The following is a 20,223-nucleotide window of genomic DNA, read 5'->3' as shown; positions in this document are numbered from 1 at the left end:
ATAACAAAATACTATTTAAAGAAGTAATCTGAAGGCGATTGTTTTCATTTTTTCCCTTTAAAGCTTTTTATTTATGAATGATTGCTTAATTCACATCATGATAAGGCACAGGTGGCACCTCTGTCATTAAGAAATAGTCAACATTGTTTCATTAAAATTCAGATTGCATTTTATTTTTAAAAACCTCTACACTTCACCAAATTATTGTTAGTAATATCTTTAGTTTGCAGTTCCAAATAAACAAATTTGTTACATAAATTTAGCAATTCATCTTCCAGGTGTGAGTATATAGCCTTGTAAGAATTAATATTCTCAAACAGTGTAAAATGCACACTTTTATTTTAGAAGCAGCAGCACAGTTGATCTTAAAATTTTAAGTCTGAGCTGCTGTATTATACAAATCACTTAATGATTACCAGATCAGATCAGTGTTAAGCCAAACTGCAAGACAAGTTAGGAATACTATAAAATGACCATAAACCAGTCCTGTCAGTTTATTAGTCTGCTGATTTCTTGCTTTATGCAGTGCAGCTACATACCAAAGCAAAAAACTGTAATGACATATTTCTGAAGGAGTGATGATTAAAGTTAAAAAAGAAATTCTATCCTTGTCCCCTTTCTCCTTAATGCATATTATCTGATGGTATCTTTATTCAGACTACTAACATAGCTTGTTTCTTTTATACCTAATATAAATCATAATACGAGTCCCTTTTTGACTTGTAAATTTACATATTTTTGGTTTCAATAGGATGGATTACTGCTTTTTTGCTCTAAAAGGCTATAAAATTAAGGGATTTGGAAGAGAACTAAAACAATGTTTGGTTTTATTTGGAGTCTTACCCAAATGGGGACACCAATTTGGCTCAGTGGGTGGAGAATGCGATTCTTGATCTCAGGGTCATGAGTTCAAGCCCCACGTTGGGTGTAGAGATTACTTAAAAAAAAAAAAAAAAAAGGTTGGAGTCTTAGCCATATAAAGTTTTTATTTTATTTTTATTTATTTATTTTTGAGAGAGAAAGCACAAACAGGAAGGGGCAGAGAGAGGGAGACACAGAATCTGAAATAGGCTCCAGGTTCTGAGCTGTCAGCACAGAGCCCGATGAGGGGCCCGAGTGCCCGCACTGGAGATATGACCTGAGCCGAAGTCAAAGGTGTAAACAGCTGAGCCACCCAGGCACCTCCATATAAAGTTATTTGTTTATTTTTTTATTTTTTTTTAATTATTGTCAAGTTAGCTAAACATACAGTGTATACAGTGTGCTCTTGGTTTCGGGGATATATTCCCATGATTCATCACTTCACATACAAAACGCATTGCTCATCCCAATAAGTGCCCTCCTCAATGCCCATCACCCGTTTTCCCCTCTCCTCCGTACACCACCGCCCCCATCAACCCTCAGTTTGTTTTCTGTATTTAAGAGTCTCTTACAGTTTGTAGAAATAATCTCTTTAGACTTTGTTCTATGGAAGGCTAAGTATATGTGTATGTGTTTCTACCTAGGGGATAAGGATTTCATGAAAAAGCTAAATATTTTCTACCAGACTGATTACCTGTTCTTTTTCTAGAAACCTGTGGATTTTTGTATCTAAGTTTACGGAGTTTGATGCAAGAAAATTACATAAGTTATATAAGCATGCTATTAAAAAACGGCAGGAATCTCAGGTAAATTGATGCATCATATTTTTTCCTTTAATTTATGTTATTAAAACTGAGACATTCTTTCTTGTAGAATAATTCAATTAATAAATGTAGGAGGAATAAAGGAAATACAGAATCACTGTCAGACCACAATAAAAGTTGCTGCAGGTAGATGTTCTGAAGGAAACTAAAATTAGTGGGTGAGAAATTAAGATATTGGCATTGTCTAAAAGTATCTCATCTAAGATGTTTATTAATTACAAAGAGAAAAATAATGACTTTATAGAAGAGAAATCTGCGTACACCACCTTAAATGGTGAAGGGTAACATCAGCTAAAATAAGACCTATCAACATCATGAACCATCAGTATAGTGCGCTAATAAGAAAGGTATATCACTTCTGTGGAATTCTTGGCAAAAATGTATTACCTTAATTTGATCATGTGAAAATACCAGACAAACCCCAATTGAGAGAGGTATTCTACAAAATAACTGTCTTACATTTCCAAAGTGTCAAGGTCATTGAAGATAAAAAAATGTAAAAAGCTATTCATTAGATTAGAGGAAACTAAGAAGATAAGAAAACTCAATGTAATACGGAGTTCCAGATTGGATCCTGGAACAGAAAAGGGATCTTAGTGGAAAAATGTTAAAAATTTGAACACAGTTTCTAGTTCATTTCATAGTATTGTACCAGTGTTAACACTTAGTTTTGATTATCATACTGTGGTGTTATGTGAGATGTTAACATTAGGAAAAGCTGGGTAAACGGCATATGGGAACTTTACTGTTTTTGCAGCTTTTCTGTAACTCTAAAATTATTTCAAGGTCGAATTTTTTAAGAAAGACAGTCTATGTTTTAAAAAAAAATCTGCAAGTGATGCATTTATACATGTGTATGAGAACTTCTTTCAGCATCAGGATTTCCGCTTTGGGGTGTTTTTTCTTTTTCCTATTTTGTAAGGGTATTTGAAGCCACTTAAAAGATTCTTACATGTGTGCATTTATTTTAGCAAAATAATGACCAGAACAGCAGCCTGAATGCTCAAGTAATTAGAAATCCAGGTAAGTGTTACTAATTGTTTTAGAAAGTAAATTTAAAAACTGTTTTCCTCTTTCAGGTTTGTTTTAGATAACACATACTCAGGTTTTAATATTGAATCTTTTATCTTAAACAATAACTTTAGCTTATTAACCTTTCCATAAATCAACCTTTTTTGCCAGTTTCAAGAAATGATAGAATAATTGTTAAAATTAATGTATTTTTAAACAATATTTAGAATATGATGTATTCTGTCTGTGCAAGAATCACAAAAGTATAGTCTGAGAAGGAAATGGTCTCCAAATTGTTTCAGTTGCGGTTTTTCACACTTCAGAATACAGTAACCCTTTATAAGACTTAGCTCTGCCTTTATAGACCTGTTCTGAAGTCTTTAACAGTATTTGGCAACTGATTTTGTTTATCTGGATTTGAAATAAGAGTTCTTGTAATCTAGCAGCAAAGTTACTTTTGTTTACCATGTGTTTTTTTTAAGTCATTAACAAAAGCTGTACTCTTTTATCTAACAGATGTGGAAAGATTAAAAGAGAATACAAATCACGATGATAGCAGCAGGGACAGTTATTCATCTGATAGACACTTATCTCAGTATCATGATCATCATAAAGACCGACATCAGGGAGATTCTTACAAAAAGAGTGACTCTAGGAAAAGACCCTATTCTTCCTTTAGTAATGGCAAAGATCATCGTGACTGGGATCATTACAAGCAAGAAAGCAGGTAAACTGGATGGTTTTGCGGTTTTGCTTATTTGTGTCCTTCTCTTTTTGACCTTTATGTATTCTATTTGACCTTACCAGCCAATTCATTATTCAGGTAATCAGAACAGATCTTATGTGAAATTAATTTGTTTACAAATAAAAAAAAAAAAACAAACTGATATAGAGTACTTTTTGTTAGTATTAAGAACAGAATTTCTCCAAAAATTTTTTTAGTTACAAAGTATGCAGTAAGAGATGAAAGTATAGGGAGTTCTGTATAAGTCATAAGATTCATTTTTGTTGGTTTTAGAGGATATTGGCTCAAATACTCTTCAAAATACAATAACAGAGTAAAATTAAAGCTTGATGGAATATGACTGAAATTTGATGAGCAGAATTCTGTGTTCCATTCCACTAAAAACTCCTAGGGGAAAAATTAATTTATGTGAAAACACCCTACTGAGGATAAACTTAATCATGGCAGTCTGGGGTAGTCCTGAAATCAGGAAGTTTTCTCTGTTTAGTATTGTTTTGTTGTTTTTTGAAGCTTTAAGTAGCTAAACAATCTGAATATAACAACAGAATACATTTATTTCATAAAGGAGTATTTTCATCAGTTAGTTATAATTAAGAAAAACAAAAGAAAAAACTGAGGAGAAAAAAAGATCAGAAATAGAGGAATTAGTAGATTTTCTTCGCATTTTAGTTGTGCTTAACTTTAATCATTTCTTCTCTATGATAGAAGTGCTGTCACATAATAAGTATCAATTGTAGAATGGCTCTTATAATTAGAAAAGGGCACAAAATACAAAGCCCTGTTTGTAGCAGTAAATATTTATAATTTCACAGACTTATAGAACATAATTCATATTTTTTTTGTAACAAGGACTTTTCCCCAACCAGTGAAAGTTCTCTTCTACAAATTAGTTCATAGACTGAATTTTAGAGGTTTTTATTTTTTCTGCTTAGTTTCATAAAAGGCTCTGATTTCAAGGGTATTCTATATCGTTATCCTAACCCCCACTTCCAGATAATTAAGATGCATTAATACGAATGTCCCATAGAATAAAAAGTAACAATCAGTTGAAAAATGGGCATGTGAGCTAATTGAAATAAGTTAGAGAAAGACAAATAGCATAAAATTTCACTTGTATCTGGAATAAAAAACAAAAACAGTGGACAAACAGAAAAGCAAAAAAGACTCATAAAGACAAGAGAACAAACTGGTGTTGCCAGGAGGGAGGGGATTGGAGTCAGGGAGATGGGTGAAATAGGTACAGGAGATTAAGAGGTACAGATTTTCAGTTATAAAATAAGTCATGGGGATATAAAGTACAGCTTAGTAATATTGTAATAACTTTGTATGGTGACAGATGGTAACTATACACTTACCATGGTGAGCATTTCATGATGTATATAATTTCATATCACTGTGTTGTACACCTGAAACTAATATACTGCATGTCCATTATAGTTTAGTTAAAAATAAAATTATATTAAGTAAATAATTAAAAATGGCCATGTAAAATTAGATGGTATCTGAGGTTCTCTGTATGGTTCACTTTAGTTTTGTGAATTGAATGATTTTTCCACAGAGGCATGCAGAGACAGGTCCAGTGACTTAAGCTCACTGAGGAGGTCTTGTTGTGAAACACAGAGCTTCTATACAATTTAAAAGGATGCCTTAAAGTATTTTTCTGTTTTATTTTTTTAATACTTTTTCTATTTGGAAACATTTAATTTCCATCATTAATTTAATCCCTAATTTCTCTTCCATTAGGTATTATAGTGATAGAGAGAAACACAGAAAACTGGATGATCACAGGAGTAGAGATCACAGGTCAAATTTGGAAGGAAGTTTAAAGGACAGATCTCATTCTGATCATCGTTCTCATTCAGACCATCGGTTGCATTCAGACCATCGGGCAAGTTCTGAATATACACACCATAAATCTTCCAGGGATTATAGGTATCACTCAGATTGGCAGATGGACCACAGAGCTTCCAGTAGTGGCCCCAGATCACCACTAGATCAGAGGTCTCCTTATGGCTCCAGATCTCCATTTGAACACTCAGTTGAACACAAAAGTACACCTGAGCATACCTGGAGTAGTCGGAAAACATAACAAAAACTGATACTTTTTGTCTTTCTGGACTTTTCTTTTAGCCATATATCATAAACCAACACAGTAATTGCCTTACATGACTTGAAAGATATAAACAGATCTTCTATCAGTAGCAGTATTGTTACTTCTTTCCAGGATGCAAGGTCTATTATCCCAACAGAAGAGAAAATATTTTTATATTTAAGGATTATGCTGCACTGTACTACAAATACTGTAGTACTTTTTTTTTTTCTTTTTTAAAGAAATGGAAAATGTTTACTATTACAGGGACCTCAACACTGCCCTTCCATATAGGCTGGATAAAACTGTTTTTAAGTCAGTGATTTTAGACTGACCTCCATTTAAATTATGTTTGTATATGAACTTTACTCTGACCTGTGATCATGTTTCAGGAAGGAATGAAAGAGAGTTCTTTTCTTAATAAAGAAAAAACACTCAAGGACTTTGTTCACTTTCCAAAGCTACTTGTTTACATTGTACACTGCGACCACCTTGCCGCTTTTCATCACAAGCTTGAATATTTAAATTCTGTACTTATATCTGTAAAATAGCCAGGAATTTCCTGTTTGTGATCTGTTATTATGCCTTTTTACACATACACACACACATGGCTGTAAATTATTGTAAATGGATTAAATGAGCTTTCCTTCCTTTCCCTGCTCAGGCTTTTTTTGACTGTTCCTTTCCCTACCAACTCAGGCCTTCTTATCATTTAAAAAAAATTATCAGTGTAATAACACTTTTTAATGATTTGTCTTGATGGAATCATTGTTTAGAATGTAAAAAATGGGGAAAGGGGCCACTTAATTCCATTAGTCTCTTTTTATATTGACTATTTTATTAGATAAATGTTATTTCTTTCATTTTTTCTTTTTTAGTAAATATTGTGTTTGTAGTAACAAAATGGTGAGATAATATGTAAAATCTAAACTGCATGCTCTGGAAACATTTTTTTCAGATGCATTTGGTTTAAAAGGGTAGGTGTATGAACACTTTTCAGAATCCAAAATGGCCAAAAGTTATTGTAAAATCCATTTGTTTTCCCTTTTCATGTGGGCAATAATGTCAAATGTGCTATGCAGCCAGGTAACATTTTAGATAAACTTGATTGACTTTTAATATAAACTGTTACAATGCACACTGATTGTATATAAAAACCTTATATATGACAAATTAAATTTAAGAAAAAGGATATGTGGGCTCCTGTAATTTTCTGCTGCATTCTTACTCGCTCAAGCACTTAATTTTTTTTTTTTTTTTTTTTTAAGTAGTAACGTTTAGCTACCAGGCAAAAGGTATTTTGGTAAGCAGTTGAATATTAAGTGTGTGGCACTACAAAACTAAGTCTATTTTAAAGACTATATGAATCTATGAAGTAAAATTAGATCATAGAAATCTTTGTTGGTTTCCTGCAGATTTTATTTCAGAATGCCTTATATTTATTCACAGATTTTTATTTTGTTATATTCAGTGGGGATTTTTGAACATGTGACACATTCTTGGATGTGCGCTGTGATGTAACAAATTTGAATCTTAACTTTGACAAATATAAGTATATTGGTATATGCCTATAATAGTCTTTAAAGTGTCCCATGTTGATTAACTGTGGGAATAATCTACAGAAATTTGTCCATAGATGGATGTATTTTTTTTAAACATTTTAATTTTCTCCATTAAAGTCTAAAATTTTATGTGAACAAAGCTTTCCTTTTTTTTTTTTTTTTTTTGTGATCCCTCTTTTAGTTACGTGAAGAACGATAATCTGTTTTTTCCTGGCATATCAGATAACATAGGAACACTAACTCAATTTTTAAATGTCAATTTATAATTAAATTTAAAAGTGATAAAACATAGTGCCGGTACACATTTTTAAGCTTTTCCACTTTTTCCACATTTAATGTAAATGATTATTCCACAAGATAGCATTTAACACAACAAGATAATGCTTAACGAAGTTATAATATTGACATAGTAAAAAGATCAGGGTTGCATTTTTAATTCATCACTTTGTAGCTGGGATATTTGCATTATATCCTATTATACAAAATATCATAGAAGAACAATACTACATTTTTTGAGGCAATGGAATGGGCTCTTAACAATGCCATATTTAGTTGAATAGATCAATCACCTAATTAGCTGAGTTGAATGGAAAACCTAAAACTGTATGTAACATTAATTGATGGAAAATATGTTCATTATTTGTAAAAAGTCAGCAATCATGTAGAAGAGGAACAAGCCATAAACTTACTAAGACACAATGGAGAAGAACATTGGTACATAGATATAACAGGGAACATTCTCTAAAATATGCTTAAATTTTGTCTATTACATGCTCATTCTGCTTTGCTATTTATATCCATTTGTGTTTAAATTTTTAAGGGTGAGAGATTATGCATAGTACTGTACCAATTAACCCTCCACTTTAATAATATACAATAAATGATTTCTTATTAAAAGCAATGGCCTGTTTGCTTATAAAGAAAGTATTCTTGGTCAGGGTATGTTAGAAAATAATTTTAGACTGGAAAGCTGTGGAAAACTGGAGTGTGAATGATTTGTTCACTAATTTCAGAGTGAGTGGCTTAATAAAACTGAAATTTTTATAGAAGTTGCATAAGACATGGTAGATTACAAATAACGATAATTTCTGTAATTCATTTTTGTAGTTAAATTGTGAAAGGGTTGTATAGATACACTGATTTCACTTTCTTGAGATTTATCAAGACTGTACAGTGGTATAAATGGCATAATTCCTATCTTCGTTACTCTGTTTCTGACTAGACAATGATCTTTAAGCCATAAATAATAATGTAGGTTTATAGTTGTGATATTTATTGTCAAGGGCTGTGGTGATTTGAAAGGGGGAGGGGGTTGGAAAAGCAACTAGTTTTTAAATATGGGCTTCATTTAGACTTACCCTGCTTCGTCTGAAATTTTAATGTGAACTCGTAAATGTGGCTTAATTATTAAAATTTTGAGTAGTTCATTACTTAGCAAATAATGGAATAATATTTTTAAATGTTTCTAAATTGATGTCTAACATTAATATAAACAACTATCAAACCCATTGCTTAAGTTTAAGACTCGATTTAAAAGTACAGATAAAACTATTACATATGTTGCAGCACCTTATGCAAGATTTATGAGCGTGTTTAAGGGGAGGCAACTAGGTAATAGTACAACAAAAATATCTTGACAATGTCAGAATTTCTGTGTTAAAATTCTCATCTTCTCATTTTAGACGTTTAAAACAAACAATTCAATTGAAATTATATTTTCTCCTGACAATGACTGTAGTGAGTAATTTTATAGATTCTTTATGCTAATATTTTTCTTTCTTTTTTTTTTTTTTCTCCAAGAACCTAATAGACTGATTTTATTAGGAAATCTTTGGATTCTTTTATAAAGAAAGACCTAAGGATAGGAATATTAGCTTTGTTAAAGAATGAAAGATAAGATTACTTGGTAAAGTAGGATTAAAAATTACTTTCCAGACTGTTTCCAAGTATCTATACAAATTCTTCAATGGATCTTTATGTGCCACATTTTCTATCCTAAAAGGCTATTGCCATCTTGGCCTTCAGTTAAAAAACAAAAAAAAAACTGGGGGTGCCTGAGTGGCTCAAGTCAGTCAAGCATCAGACTTTGGCTCAGGTCATGGTCTCATAGTTCTTGTGTTTGAGCCCCACATCAGCTTCTATGCTGTCAGCATGGAGCTTGCTTAGGATCCTCTGTCTGCCCTGTCTCTGCCCCTCCCCTGCTCCTGCATGTACTCTCGCTCCCCAAAACAAATAAACATTACAAAAACATAACCAACCTTTATTTGAGACAAGATTGGTAGTTCAAACTGAAAAATGAGTAAGATGCTTTTAATTCTATGTCCCAGTCTACATTTGAGTCTGGATCTAAATATTAAGTTGAAAAGGTATAAATAGCCTCAAAACAAAACCTGAGCTCATAATGCTTCTGTTAAATGAGCTAGGATGATTGCATTGATGCGTTGATTTACATTATCTGGCAGAAGTGGGAATTGCATTTTAATTTTATTACTGTAGGCTACTATTAGGTTTCCAGTCTGTAGATGAGCTGTGGAATTAACCTGACACTCATTGTTTTTTCCTGTTACTACCTTTCAAAACTTTGCTTTGTCTCTGTTCTTCAGTTTCACTCTGCTGAGTCTGGGTGTGGTTTTGTTTATTTATTTATTTTTGTTCAAGTCTTGTCCCTTGACCAGTTCTATTTTCTGGAAACCTGGTATCACTATCACAATATTTTTGATTTCTGTCCTCTGTCTTAACAACTTTACTATTTTTCCTTCTCTTTCCATTTCTCTGCTTGGTCTCTTCAGCTTCAGCCATTCCCCTGAACTCGTCTCCACTTAGATATCTAATAGGTATCTACTCTTTTTCTTTATTTTTACTCCTTTTAGAGAGCAGGAGCAAGGGAGTGGGTCAGAGGGAAATAGAATCTTAAGCAGACTCCAGGCTAAGCCCTACTGGGGCTTGATCCCACACACCTGGGATCATGACCTGAGCCTAAATCAAGAGTCGGATGCTCAACCAACTGAGCCACTCAGATGCCCCTAATAGATATCTACCATTAAAATATAGAAAACCAGACTCTTCTCCACCAATGACATTAAAAAAAACTGGCAGGGTGCCTGGGTGGCTCAGTTGGTTGGGCGTCTGACTTTGATTAGGTCATGATCTCATGTCTTGTGAGTTTGAGCGCTGTGTCAGGCTTGGTGCTGACAGCTCAAAGCCTGGAGCCTGCTTCCAATTCTGTGTCTCCCTCTCTCTGCTCCTCTTATGCTTGTGCTCTCTTTAAAATAAACATTAAAAAAAATTTTTTTAAGAACTGCCAGTGTTCCATAATTTTTGATAAGGGAGTAAACTCAGCATTCACAACTTTTATAATCTATGGCGCTTTATCCCTGTTTTTTTTTTTCTATTTTTTCTGCCTCACTCACACTACCCTCTTATAATGCACCAAAGAATACATATGGATCTTTGTTTCGCTGTTTCCTCTGTCAAGAAAGCCTTTATCCCTGATTTGTACAAAGCTTGTTCCCTCACTTGAATGAGTCCCATCAAGTCTCTAAACTGGTAAACATGCCCCTACCATTTTTGTATCCCTTATCTTGCTTTTTCTTCTAGCACTCACTATTACTTGACTTCATTTTTTTTTTTTTATTTGTCATTCCCTCCTTACTAACATGTAAGTTTCATTAGGGGAGGGACCTTATCTTGTTCACCACTGTATCCCCTAGCACTTTAAACAGTGTCTCAACATATCAATTGTATTTTTTTCCATTATTTTGGTTCTTTCCCAGAAATGCTATGTCCCATAAGTGGCCAGCATTATTAAACTTTTTGTCTTTCCATTGATACCTGATCTGTTAATGTTTTTAGAGACATTTGTATCACTTATCATTATATAACTAGAGTCTTTTGCTATCTTTTGTTTTTTAACTCAACTAATAAAAATCACCTGAAACATAGAGAAACACCCAAGTCTCATGTCTAGAAATTAAAATAGGCAGAGAAAGCCCTCAAGTAATATGATTGTAAGAATTTTAATATTTATTCTGTTGACTTGAATAATACAGAGGTTAATTCTCCTGTTATAATTAAAACACTTACATAATGAAAAACTAGTTTTTGTAACTTACCGCTATTTAATAAATATGATACTTTGTGGAGAGAGATTCAGAGATGTATGTTAGGAAAATATAAAACATTTTGATTTGTCTTTATCTTTTGATAGGACATGTTTCTAGGTGGCATGATAGATTGTCTTTTTCTACTCATAAGGAGAGAACACAACTTGTAAAGGCACCATAATACAAGAGAAATATGTTGCATTTCCAATGTTTTTAAAGTGAAATAGAAAAAACATCTCTCTGGTTTTTGATGTTTTTTTCCCATTAAAAAAACTTTAGATCGTGTTTATATAAGGTAAATTCATCCTTTTTAGGTGTGCATTGTAATAAGCTTTGACATATCATACAGTTGTTCAACCACCAACATATTTAAGATCTAAAACCTTTCCATCACCCCCAAAAAGTAATCACACGCTGATTTCCCCACATCTAGTCCCTGGCAACCACTGATTTGTCCCTATAGTGTTTACTTTTTCATGTTATTTAAAGGAATCATACAAAATATTGGCTTTGAGCCAGCCTTTCATTTAGTATAATGTTTTTGAGATTCATCTGTGTTTTTGCGTTTATCAGTGGCTCGTTACTTTTCATTATGGAGTGATATTCTTTGTATTGAGTGTTTACAATTTGTTATCCATTCACCAACTTGGTTTCCAGTTATTTGGCCATTTTGTTTAAAGATGTTGTAAACTTTCACATACAAGTCTCTGGGTACATATTCTAAATTTGGGGGGAAGTGCTTTGGAGTGGGATTTCTAGATTGTATGCTAAAATATATGTTTTACTTTGTAAAAAACTGCCAAACTATTTTCCAAAGTGGATATACCATTTTATGTTCCCACCAGCTATAGATGAGAATTCTTGTTACTCTTCAACCATGTGAGAGCATTTTGTATTGTAGGGTTTAATTTTTCATGTAACCATTCTGATAGGTGGGTAGTGATAACACTTAATTTGTATTTCCCTAGTGACTGCTGGTATTCAACATCTTTTAATGTGTTTACTTGCCATTCTTATTTCTAGTATTCAATTTTTTTTTAATTTTACAGAGTAGATTTGTTGATAAAATTCATGTATCAGATAAACTATGATATGAGTTTAGATAAACTAGTCTATGGCTTATCTTTTTCTTAACAGTATCTTTTGAAATGGAGAATTTAAAAAATTTTGATAAAATCCAGTGTTTCCATTTTATTTCTACTATGGATGGTTCCTTCTTTGTGTGTAGAAATCTTTGCCTAACTCAAGATCACAAAGATTTTTCTGTTTTATTTATTAAAAAAATTTTTTTTAATATTTTGGAGAGAGAGAGAGACAGAGCATGAGCAGGGGAAGGGCAGAGAGAGAGGAAGACAGAATCCGAAGCAGGCTCCAGGCTCTGAGCTGTCAGCGCAGAGCCTAATACGGGGCTCGAGTTCACAACAAGAGATCATGAGCTGAGCTGAAGTCGGATGCTTAACTGACTGAACCACCCAGATGTCCCTCCTATGTTTTCTTTTAAAAGGATTATTATACCTTTAGGAATTGCATTAAGTCTATGAACCATTTCAAGTTGATTTTTGTATGTAGTGTGGGGTATGAACCAAGCGTTGGGGTGGGGGGGGGTTGGTTTTTAGTTTTTGACTTTGTTTTTTGGATATGCATATCTAATTTTTCCAACACCATTTGTTGAAAAGACTATCACTTTCCACTGAATTTCTATTTTACCTTATTGAAAATCAACTGTTCGTGTATGGCTGGGCCTCTTTCTGGGCTGCCTATTCTGTCTTAATTTATATTTGTTTATGCCAATAACACGTCTTGATTACTGCACTTGAATTCGTAAATTATGAAATCAGGTAGTCTAAGTTCTAAATTTTATTATTTTTCACAATTGTATGGCCTTCCAAATTCCTTGGCTTTTCCACATACGTTTAAAATCAAATTGTAGGGGCGCCTGGGTGGCGCAGTCGGTTAAGCGTCCGACTTCAGCCAGGTCACGATCTCGCGGTCTGTGAGTTCGAGCCCCGCGTCGGGCTCTGGGCTGATGGCTCAGAGCCTGGAGCCTGTTTCCGATTCTGTGTCTCCCTCTCTCTCTGCCCCTCCCCCGTTCATGCTCTGTCTCTCTCTGTCCCAAAAATAAAAAAAAAAAAAAAAGAAAAAAAAAAATCAAATTGTAAATTTCTACCAAAAGCCTGCTGGATTTTGATTGAAATTATATTGAACCTATAATCAATTTGGGGAATATTGTCACTTTAACAAGATTGAGACAGCTGACTTCGGAACACAGTGTTTGTCTCCATTATTTAGGTCTTTAATTTTGCTCAACATTGTGATTTTTCAGTGTATAAATCTTGCACATATGTTGTTATATTTACCCCCTTAAAATGCTTTTTTATTTCCATTTTTTAGTCTGTATTGATTTTTGGACTCAACTTTTTTCCTGTGGACCTTGCTACACTCAACAATTAGTTAAAATAGCTACTTCCAAGTGCTTTAAGATTTTCTACATCAATCTTCTCTGAAAAGTTTTATTTGTATCTTCACAATCTTTTATGCCTTTTGTTCTTGCCTTAATGTACTGCTAGGACCTCTGTTATACTGTCTGTAAGAATAGGTATCTTATTATAAGAATTGCCTTATTCCCATCTGGGGTGAATTCATTCTTTTCGCCAATGAGTATGGTATTAGCCATAGTTTTTTTGTATGTGACCTTTATCTTGTCGAGGAGATTCCCTTCTAATCTTAATTTTCTGAGTATTAAAAGAAAAAAATGGTATCTTTTGCATTGTTAGTATAACCACAAGTACTTATTCTTGAAATATGTGCACCTGTTGTACAACTTCTTAAATCATGGAATCAGATTGGAGTCTGCCACCCTCATTACCTATTCTACATTGATTTTCTCATAATACTTGATTCTTATGAAAGAAACCATCAAAAAACAACTTTGTAATGTAGTGGGATCTAATGATGAAACTGAACTATCTCAAGTGGATAGTTAATGTTGTTTTGGACAAATGGACATTATCAATATGTTTCCTTCAAAAATTTAAAATTTCCTGTAGTACCTCTGTTTTTTCTGCTTTTGCAAACCACAGCACTAGCCCACAATCAGCCTTTAAGAATCCATTAAAAATTAATGGATGGGGGGTGCTTGGGTGGCTCAGTCAATTAAGTATCTGACTCTTGATTTTGGCTCAGATCATGATCTCACAGTCATGAGACCGAGCCCCATGTCGGGCTCTGCACTGTATTCTCTCCCTCTTTCTCTCTCTCTCTCTGTCCCTCCCTCATGTGTGTGCTCTCACACACACACGCTCTCTCTCTGTCAAAAATAAACATTTAAAAAATGAAGAAAAAATAACTGATTTATTCTTTTAAGTTTATTTTTAAGTAGTCTCTACACCCAACATGGGACTCGAGCTCATGACCCAAAATCAAGAGTCACATGCTCTTCTGACTGAGCCAGTGAAATGCCTCTAACTTATCCTTAATTGCTTTATGCATGTCAATATACAGTTCATTTATATCAGCTCCCCTTGGAGAATCTTGTCACTTTTTAGAATTCAGCTCACTCTGTTGCCTGGTGACCTCTACTCTCTAATGGGCTCAAGTAAAAACTATGATTTTTAGATTAACTGTATTGTTTTCTTGTTAGGATAGGAGGAATGTTCTCTTATGACTATATCCTAAGAAGAAGCACTCCAAAATGTGTGTGTGTGTGTGTGTGTGTGTTTCTTTTTTTAGTCACCTTTATTGAGGCATAATATACCTACAACAAATTGCATGTACTGTACTTGTGCAGTTTGGTGAGGTTTGAGAAATGTATATATATTAACATAATCATGATACAGAATATTTCCATCACCCTAGAAGTGCTCATTGTCCCCTTCACTGTCAATCCCTACACTTAAAAGATAGCCCAGGAAAGCACTTACTGATTGGCCTTATATTACTTTATATTACTACAGATTACATTTGTCCAACTAGAGTTTACTAAGTAAATTAATGAAATCACACACTCTTTTTTTGTCCGGATTCTTTTGCTCAATATAGTGTTTTTAAAAAAAATTTTTTTTAACGCTTAGTTATTTTTGAGACAGAGAGAGACAGAGCATGAACAGGGGAGGGGCAGAGAGAGGGAGACACAGAATCCGAAGCAGGCTCCAGGCTCTGAGCTGTCAGCACACAGCCCGACGTGGGGCTTGAACTCATGGACTGCGGGATCGTGACCTGAGTTGAAGTTGGACGCTTAACCGACTGAGCCACCCAGATGCCCCTCAATATAGTGTTTTTAAGATTAGTTAATGTTGCATGTATCTGTAGTTCCTTTTTATTGCTTTATAATACTCCACTGTGTAGCTATACTGTTCACCTAACGAATGGGTTTACTGCTTTTAACTAATATAAATAAAACTTCTATGAAAATTTCTTTACACATTGTTTTGTGCATATGTTTTCATTTCTTGGGTAAATATCTTAGAAAATAATTGGCAAATCATATGGTAAATACTTAATGAACTTTTAATGAGGCTGGCAAACTTGTACAATGTAGCTGTAGCATTTTATATGAAAGTTCCAGTTGTTTTGCATCCTTGCCAGCACTAGCTATAGTCTTCTTTTTTAAGCTATTATAATAGTTATGTAATGCAATGACATGGTTTTATTTTGCATGTTACTGGTGACTGATATTAATCTCTTTGTGTGCCTTTGGCTATTTATATGTCTTATGTGAAGTACCTATCAAAACTTCTGCCCATTTTGTAGTTGGATTGTTTGCTTTCTTGTTACAAGTTGTAAGCATTTTTTTCTGTCCCAATTTTTTAATAGATTTTTTAAATTTTATTAGAGAGAATGCACATGTGAGCGATGGAGAAGGGCTTAGGGAGACAGAGAGAGAGAATCTTAAGCAGGCTCCATGCTGAGTGTGGATCCCAACGCAGGGCTCAATCCCACGATCCTGGGATCATGACCTGAGTGGAAATCAAGAGTTGGATGCTCAGCTGACTGAACCACCCACGCATCACTAGATTTTATTTTTTAAAGCAGTTTTACATTCATAACAAAATGGAGCAGAAGGTAGAGATTTTGCATCAATCCCCTTCCCTCACACATGCACAGCCTCCTGCATTATCAACATCCTAAGCATTTTAAATATAAATATTTTATGTAAATGTAAATAACATATTTTAATACTAATCTTTTATGAAATATATGTATTGTAAATATTTTCTCCAAACCTAAAAGGTTTTTTTCTTAACAGTAATTTTTATTTTTTTTTTAATTTTTTTTTTCAACATTTATTTATTTTTGGGACAGAGAGAGACAGAGCATGGACGGGGGAGGGGCAGAGAGAGAGGGAGACACAGAATCGGAAACAGGCTCAAGGCTCTGAGCCATCAGCCCAGAGCCTGACGCGGGGCTCGAACTCACGGATCGAGAGATCGTGACCTGGCTGAAGTCGGACGCATAACCGACTGCGCCACCCAGGCGCCCCTTAACAGTAATTTTTAAAGAGCAAAAGTTTTAAATTTTTATGATGTCCATTTTCTAATTTTTTCCTTAATATTTCATACATTTTGTATCACACCTATATAAGGAGATTTTGTCTACCCTAAAATCAAAAAATTTCTTGTGTTTTTCTTAGAAGAGTTATTTAGGTCATTGTTCCATTTCGACTTAATTTTTCTGTATGATTAGAGGAATAGTTGGGGTTCATTTTCCTCCATGTGGATATCCAGTTTCTCCAGTATCATTTACTGAAAAGAGACTAGTTTATAAAAAAAAAAAAAAATCAGTTGACCACAAATGTGTGTCTATTTCTGAACATTCTATTCTATTGACTAAAGATCCATGCCTATGCTAAAATAAAATAGTCTTGATTATGATAGCTTTATATTAAATTCTTGAAGTCAGACAGTAAGAGTGTTTCAACTTTGTACATTTTTCATATTGTTTTGGCTACTAGAAGTCGTTTATGTTTGTTGGTCATCAAAAAGCCAGCTATTGAGTTTGTTGGGGAATAGCAGAGGAATTGGATTTCAGGACAAATAAACTATGGTGAACCAGAAGCAAGTCTGGAGAACAGAGATGGGCTTACTGTTACAGAAGAAAGGAGGAAGCTGAGAGGAGTGTTTCACTGAGTTCTCATTAGCTGGGCTGTTGCTGGACAGGGAGAAACTCTTCCTTCCCACTGCTGGAGTATGTAAAGTAAGTTTCCTCTTGGGAAATATCAGGTAGACTTCTTGCAGTGACTGACAGTACATGAAAGATCACCCTTTGGGGCTTCCTGATTCCATTTTATTTTTATTTTTTTTTTTAATTTTTTTTTCAACGTTTATTTATTTTTGGGACAGAGAGAGACAGAGCATGAACGGGGGAGGGGCAGAGAGAGAGGGAGACACAGAATCGGAAACAGGCTCCAGGCTCTGAGCCATCAGCCCAGAGCCTGACGCGGGGCTCGAACTCCCGGACCGCGAGATCGTGACCTGGCTGAAGTCGGACACTTAACCGACTGCGCCACCCAGGCGCCCCCCTGATTCCATTTTAAATGAGGTTTTCTTTTATTTATTTTCACATTTCCCCCATTTTGATTAAGATCTTTCCTCAAAACACTACTGCTCAAGATCAGGGTGTTTGTTTGTTTTTTTAATGTTTATTTATTTTTTGAAGAGAGAGCAAGAGAGAGAGAGAGAGAGAGAGAGAGAGAGGGAGACAGGGGATTCAAAGTGGGTTCTGCACTGACAGCAGAGAGCTCAGTGTGGGGCTCAAACTCACGAACCATGACCTGAGCTGAAGTCAGATGCTTAACTGACTGAGCCACCCAAGTGCCCCAAGATTAGGTTTTTGATATTCAGTGGTTTTGTCCCTTGGTGCCCGAAAGGACATTTACAGGTTGTCCTGTTTCACGTCAGAGGGAAAGTGCACAGATTGCAAACCATTGAGGCCATATTTGACTAAAAGGAAGGGAATGAGGGCAAAAATCTCAGGTATTTTCCAGCTGAGGTCTATATCTTATCAAGGCTGTAAGCATTGGATATCATCTCTAAGTGCTGAGCTAACACCACCCACCTGGGTGCATCACTTCTGTAGAGATTTGACCACACGCACAATGTTTAAAAATGATTATATAACAGGACAATGACTCCAGTTTGTATGTAGTTCTAAACCAGGAGCAACCAGGTTACTTCAACCTGGTTGAAGGCAACCAGCTAAAGAAGTATGGCTATGGTTAGAGAAAGGTTAAAACAGGCATGAGAACATCTGGCTCTAACAGCATAACTGAATAGGTCTTGCAGATATAATTTTGGGATACTTGCTTACTGATAAGACCAAGGGATCCCTGGCATCATGAATAGACTGGAGTTTCTGATAATAGATCCAATAGTCAGAGAGTTTTCCTCTTTTTTGCAACAAATTGGGTCAAGAAAATAAAGAAGGAAACAAGGTAAGCAGCAACAGGAAGAAAAAGGCATACAAGCCTGGTTCTGTCATCCCGGGAAAACTATCTCCTTGAGCTGCTTCCGTTCCTGGAAATCTTTATTTTCAGGCCACCAGTTGGTGTCAGGTCCAGTCAGCGTTTGGTGCCTTCTTTAGATGCAACACATGGATCCAAGAGTCTACTCCTTGGAGTTTGGCTGCATAAGGGTTGGTCAGCAGTACCTGAGAGGGGCCTTTCCAACAGAGGTGCAGTCTTTCTGGAGATATCGCTTCCGATAGACAAAATCTCCAGGCTGCAAGGTGCGATGTTTAAGGTCTTCGCCCCCCGGGGTGTGCTGTGTAAAGATTGTTCTACTAAAGCGTGGTTAAACAGGACTTTACAATAACGTCAAAAGGGGTAGACCAGAGATTTAGAAGGATTAATGGCAGTGCCTTTGGCCAAGGTATCTGAAGGGTCTCTGCAAATTTTGCTAATTGGGTCTTAATTATGCAGTTTTTGTGCTTGAGGACTGAGGGTAGTAAGCACAGTGGAAGTGTAAAACTGGCCAACCAAACAGCACAGACCTTTCCAATCGTTTGCCCAGTGAAGTGAGTTCCCCCATCACTATGAAGTTCCAGGGCGGTTCCTCAGGTGGGGATAATCTTTTCTAGTAGATCAAGATCTTTTCTTGTTCTGAAATGAGGGGCCCCGAATATCAAACCTCCTTTAGGGAATGTAAAGTACCTGGGAGCAGTGTGGACAGGTTTTCTTGAATTGCATTTTGGCAGGTGGGGTAGGCAAGCAAAGTAGGCACTTTTTGCAGCTATATTAATATTTCGCCACCAAATATTGATCCATGAAGATTATCATTTTTTTCCCAGTATGCCAATGATTCAATGCATGGGTAGCAGTCAGTAATGGAAATTCAGAGTCTCTCGCAAGACTGGATTATTATTTGGCCTAAGCCAGAGTTTTCTTTTTTTAACCAAAAAACAATTAGTAGATTTCCAATATTGGTTTTCCTTTTCTAGATCCAATTGTTGGGCATCTCTGGTCAACATTTCTAGATTATCATTTGGAGGAACATCTCTTGGGCCACGACAGGAGTTTGGTTATTGGCTCCTTTGAGAGCAGTGCTCTTTGTGGCGTTCTAAAGTCATGAGCTACTGCAAAGCATACCTATTGTCCTATAGGAATATGCAGTTTTGTTTTTGGCTAAAATACAGGCCGAAGTAAGACAGTTCAGACTGTTGGGCCGAGGTAACCAAGGGCAGATGACTTCAAAAGGAGTTGATATAGCATATCCAGGAGTTTCTGGTAAGACATCAGGCAGGGTCAGGGGGGTGATCTATCAAATAGTCCTGAGAGCACCATCCACAGAAGAGGGAGGGAAGGTAGCAGGGTGAAGATTAGTTATGTGGGGAGTGGGTAAATGTGATGAGAGTTTAGGAGGGAGAGGAAAATAGGAAGTTGGTCATTGGGATGATCAAGAGCAGGGTATTTCTTTAAGCTTTCCTTTAGGGTTTGAAAGGATAAATCATCCTGATCTTCCCAAATGATAGGGTCATATGTGTTGTTTTTTTCATACAGTAGCCTGCTTGTCTGAGAAAACCTTGTAAATGGCAC

At 35.2% G+C, this 20,223-nt stretch overlaps 1 protein-coding gene across 3 annotated transcripts in view; it reads left to right on the top strand.

The window, feature by feature from the left end:
- CHD1 (chromodomain helicase DNA binding protein 1) overlaps positions 1-7,986 on the top strand; it is a 77,807-nt gene extending 69,821 nt beyond the window's left edge. For all 3 annotated transcript variants that reach the window (XM_047089596.1, XM_047089577.1, XM_047089587.1), the window contains 4 exons: positions 1,571-1,667; positions 2,657-2,708; positions 3,213-3,423; positions 5,185-7,986. In XM_047089596.1, the coding sequence (XP_046945552.1) occupies positions 1,571-1,667; positions 2,657-2,708; positions 3,213-3,423; positions 5,185-5,530 (706 nt within the window). In that variant the 3' untranslated portion in view covers positions 5,531-7,986. The remainder of the gene's footprint in view (positions 1-1,570; positions 1,668-2,656; positions 2,709-3,212; positions 3,424-5,184) is intronic.
- Positions 7,987-20,223: the final 12,237 nt, after the last annotated feature.

This window comes from Lynx rufus, unplaced genomic scaffold (genome assembly GCF_022079265.1).
Source record: "Lynx rufus isolate CCGP_SWC_20201006 ecotype Redwood Valley unplaced genomic scaffold, mLynRuf1.p SCAF_1, whole genome shotgun sequence".
In the NCBI taxonomy this organism is placed as follows: domain Eukaryota; kingdom Metazoa; phylum Chordata; class Mammalia; order Carnivora; family Felidae; genus Lynx; species Lynx rufus.
The sequence above is the reverse complement of the archived record's forward strand: the minus strand, read 5'-3'. Positions and strand labels throughout refer to the sequence as shown.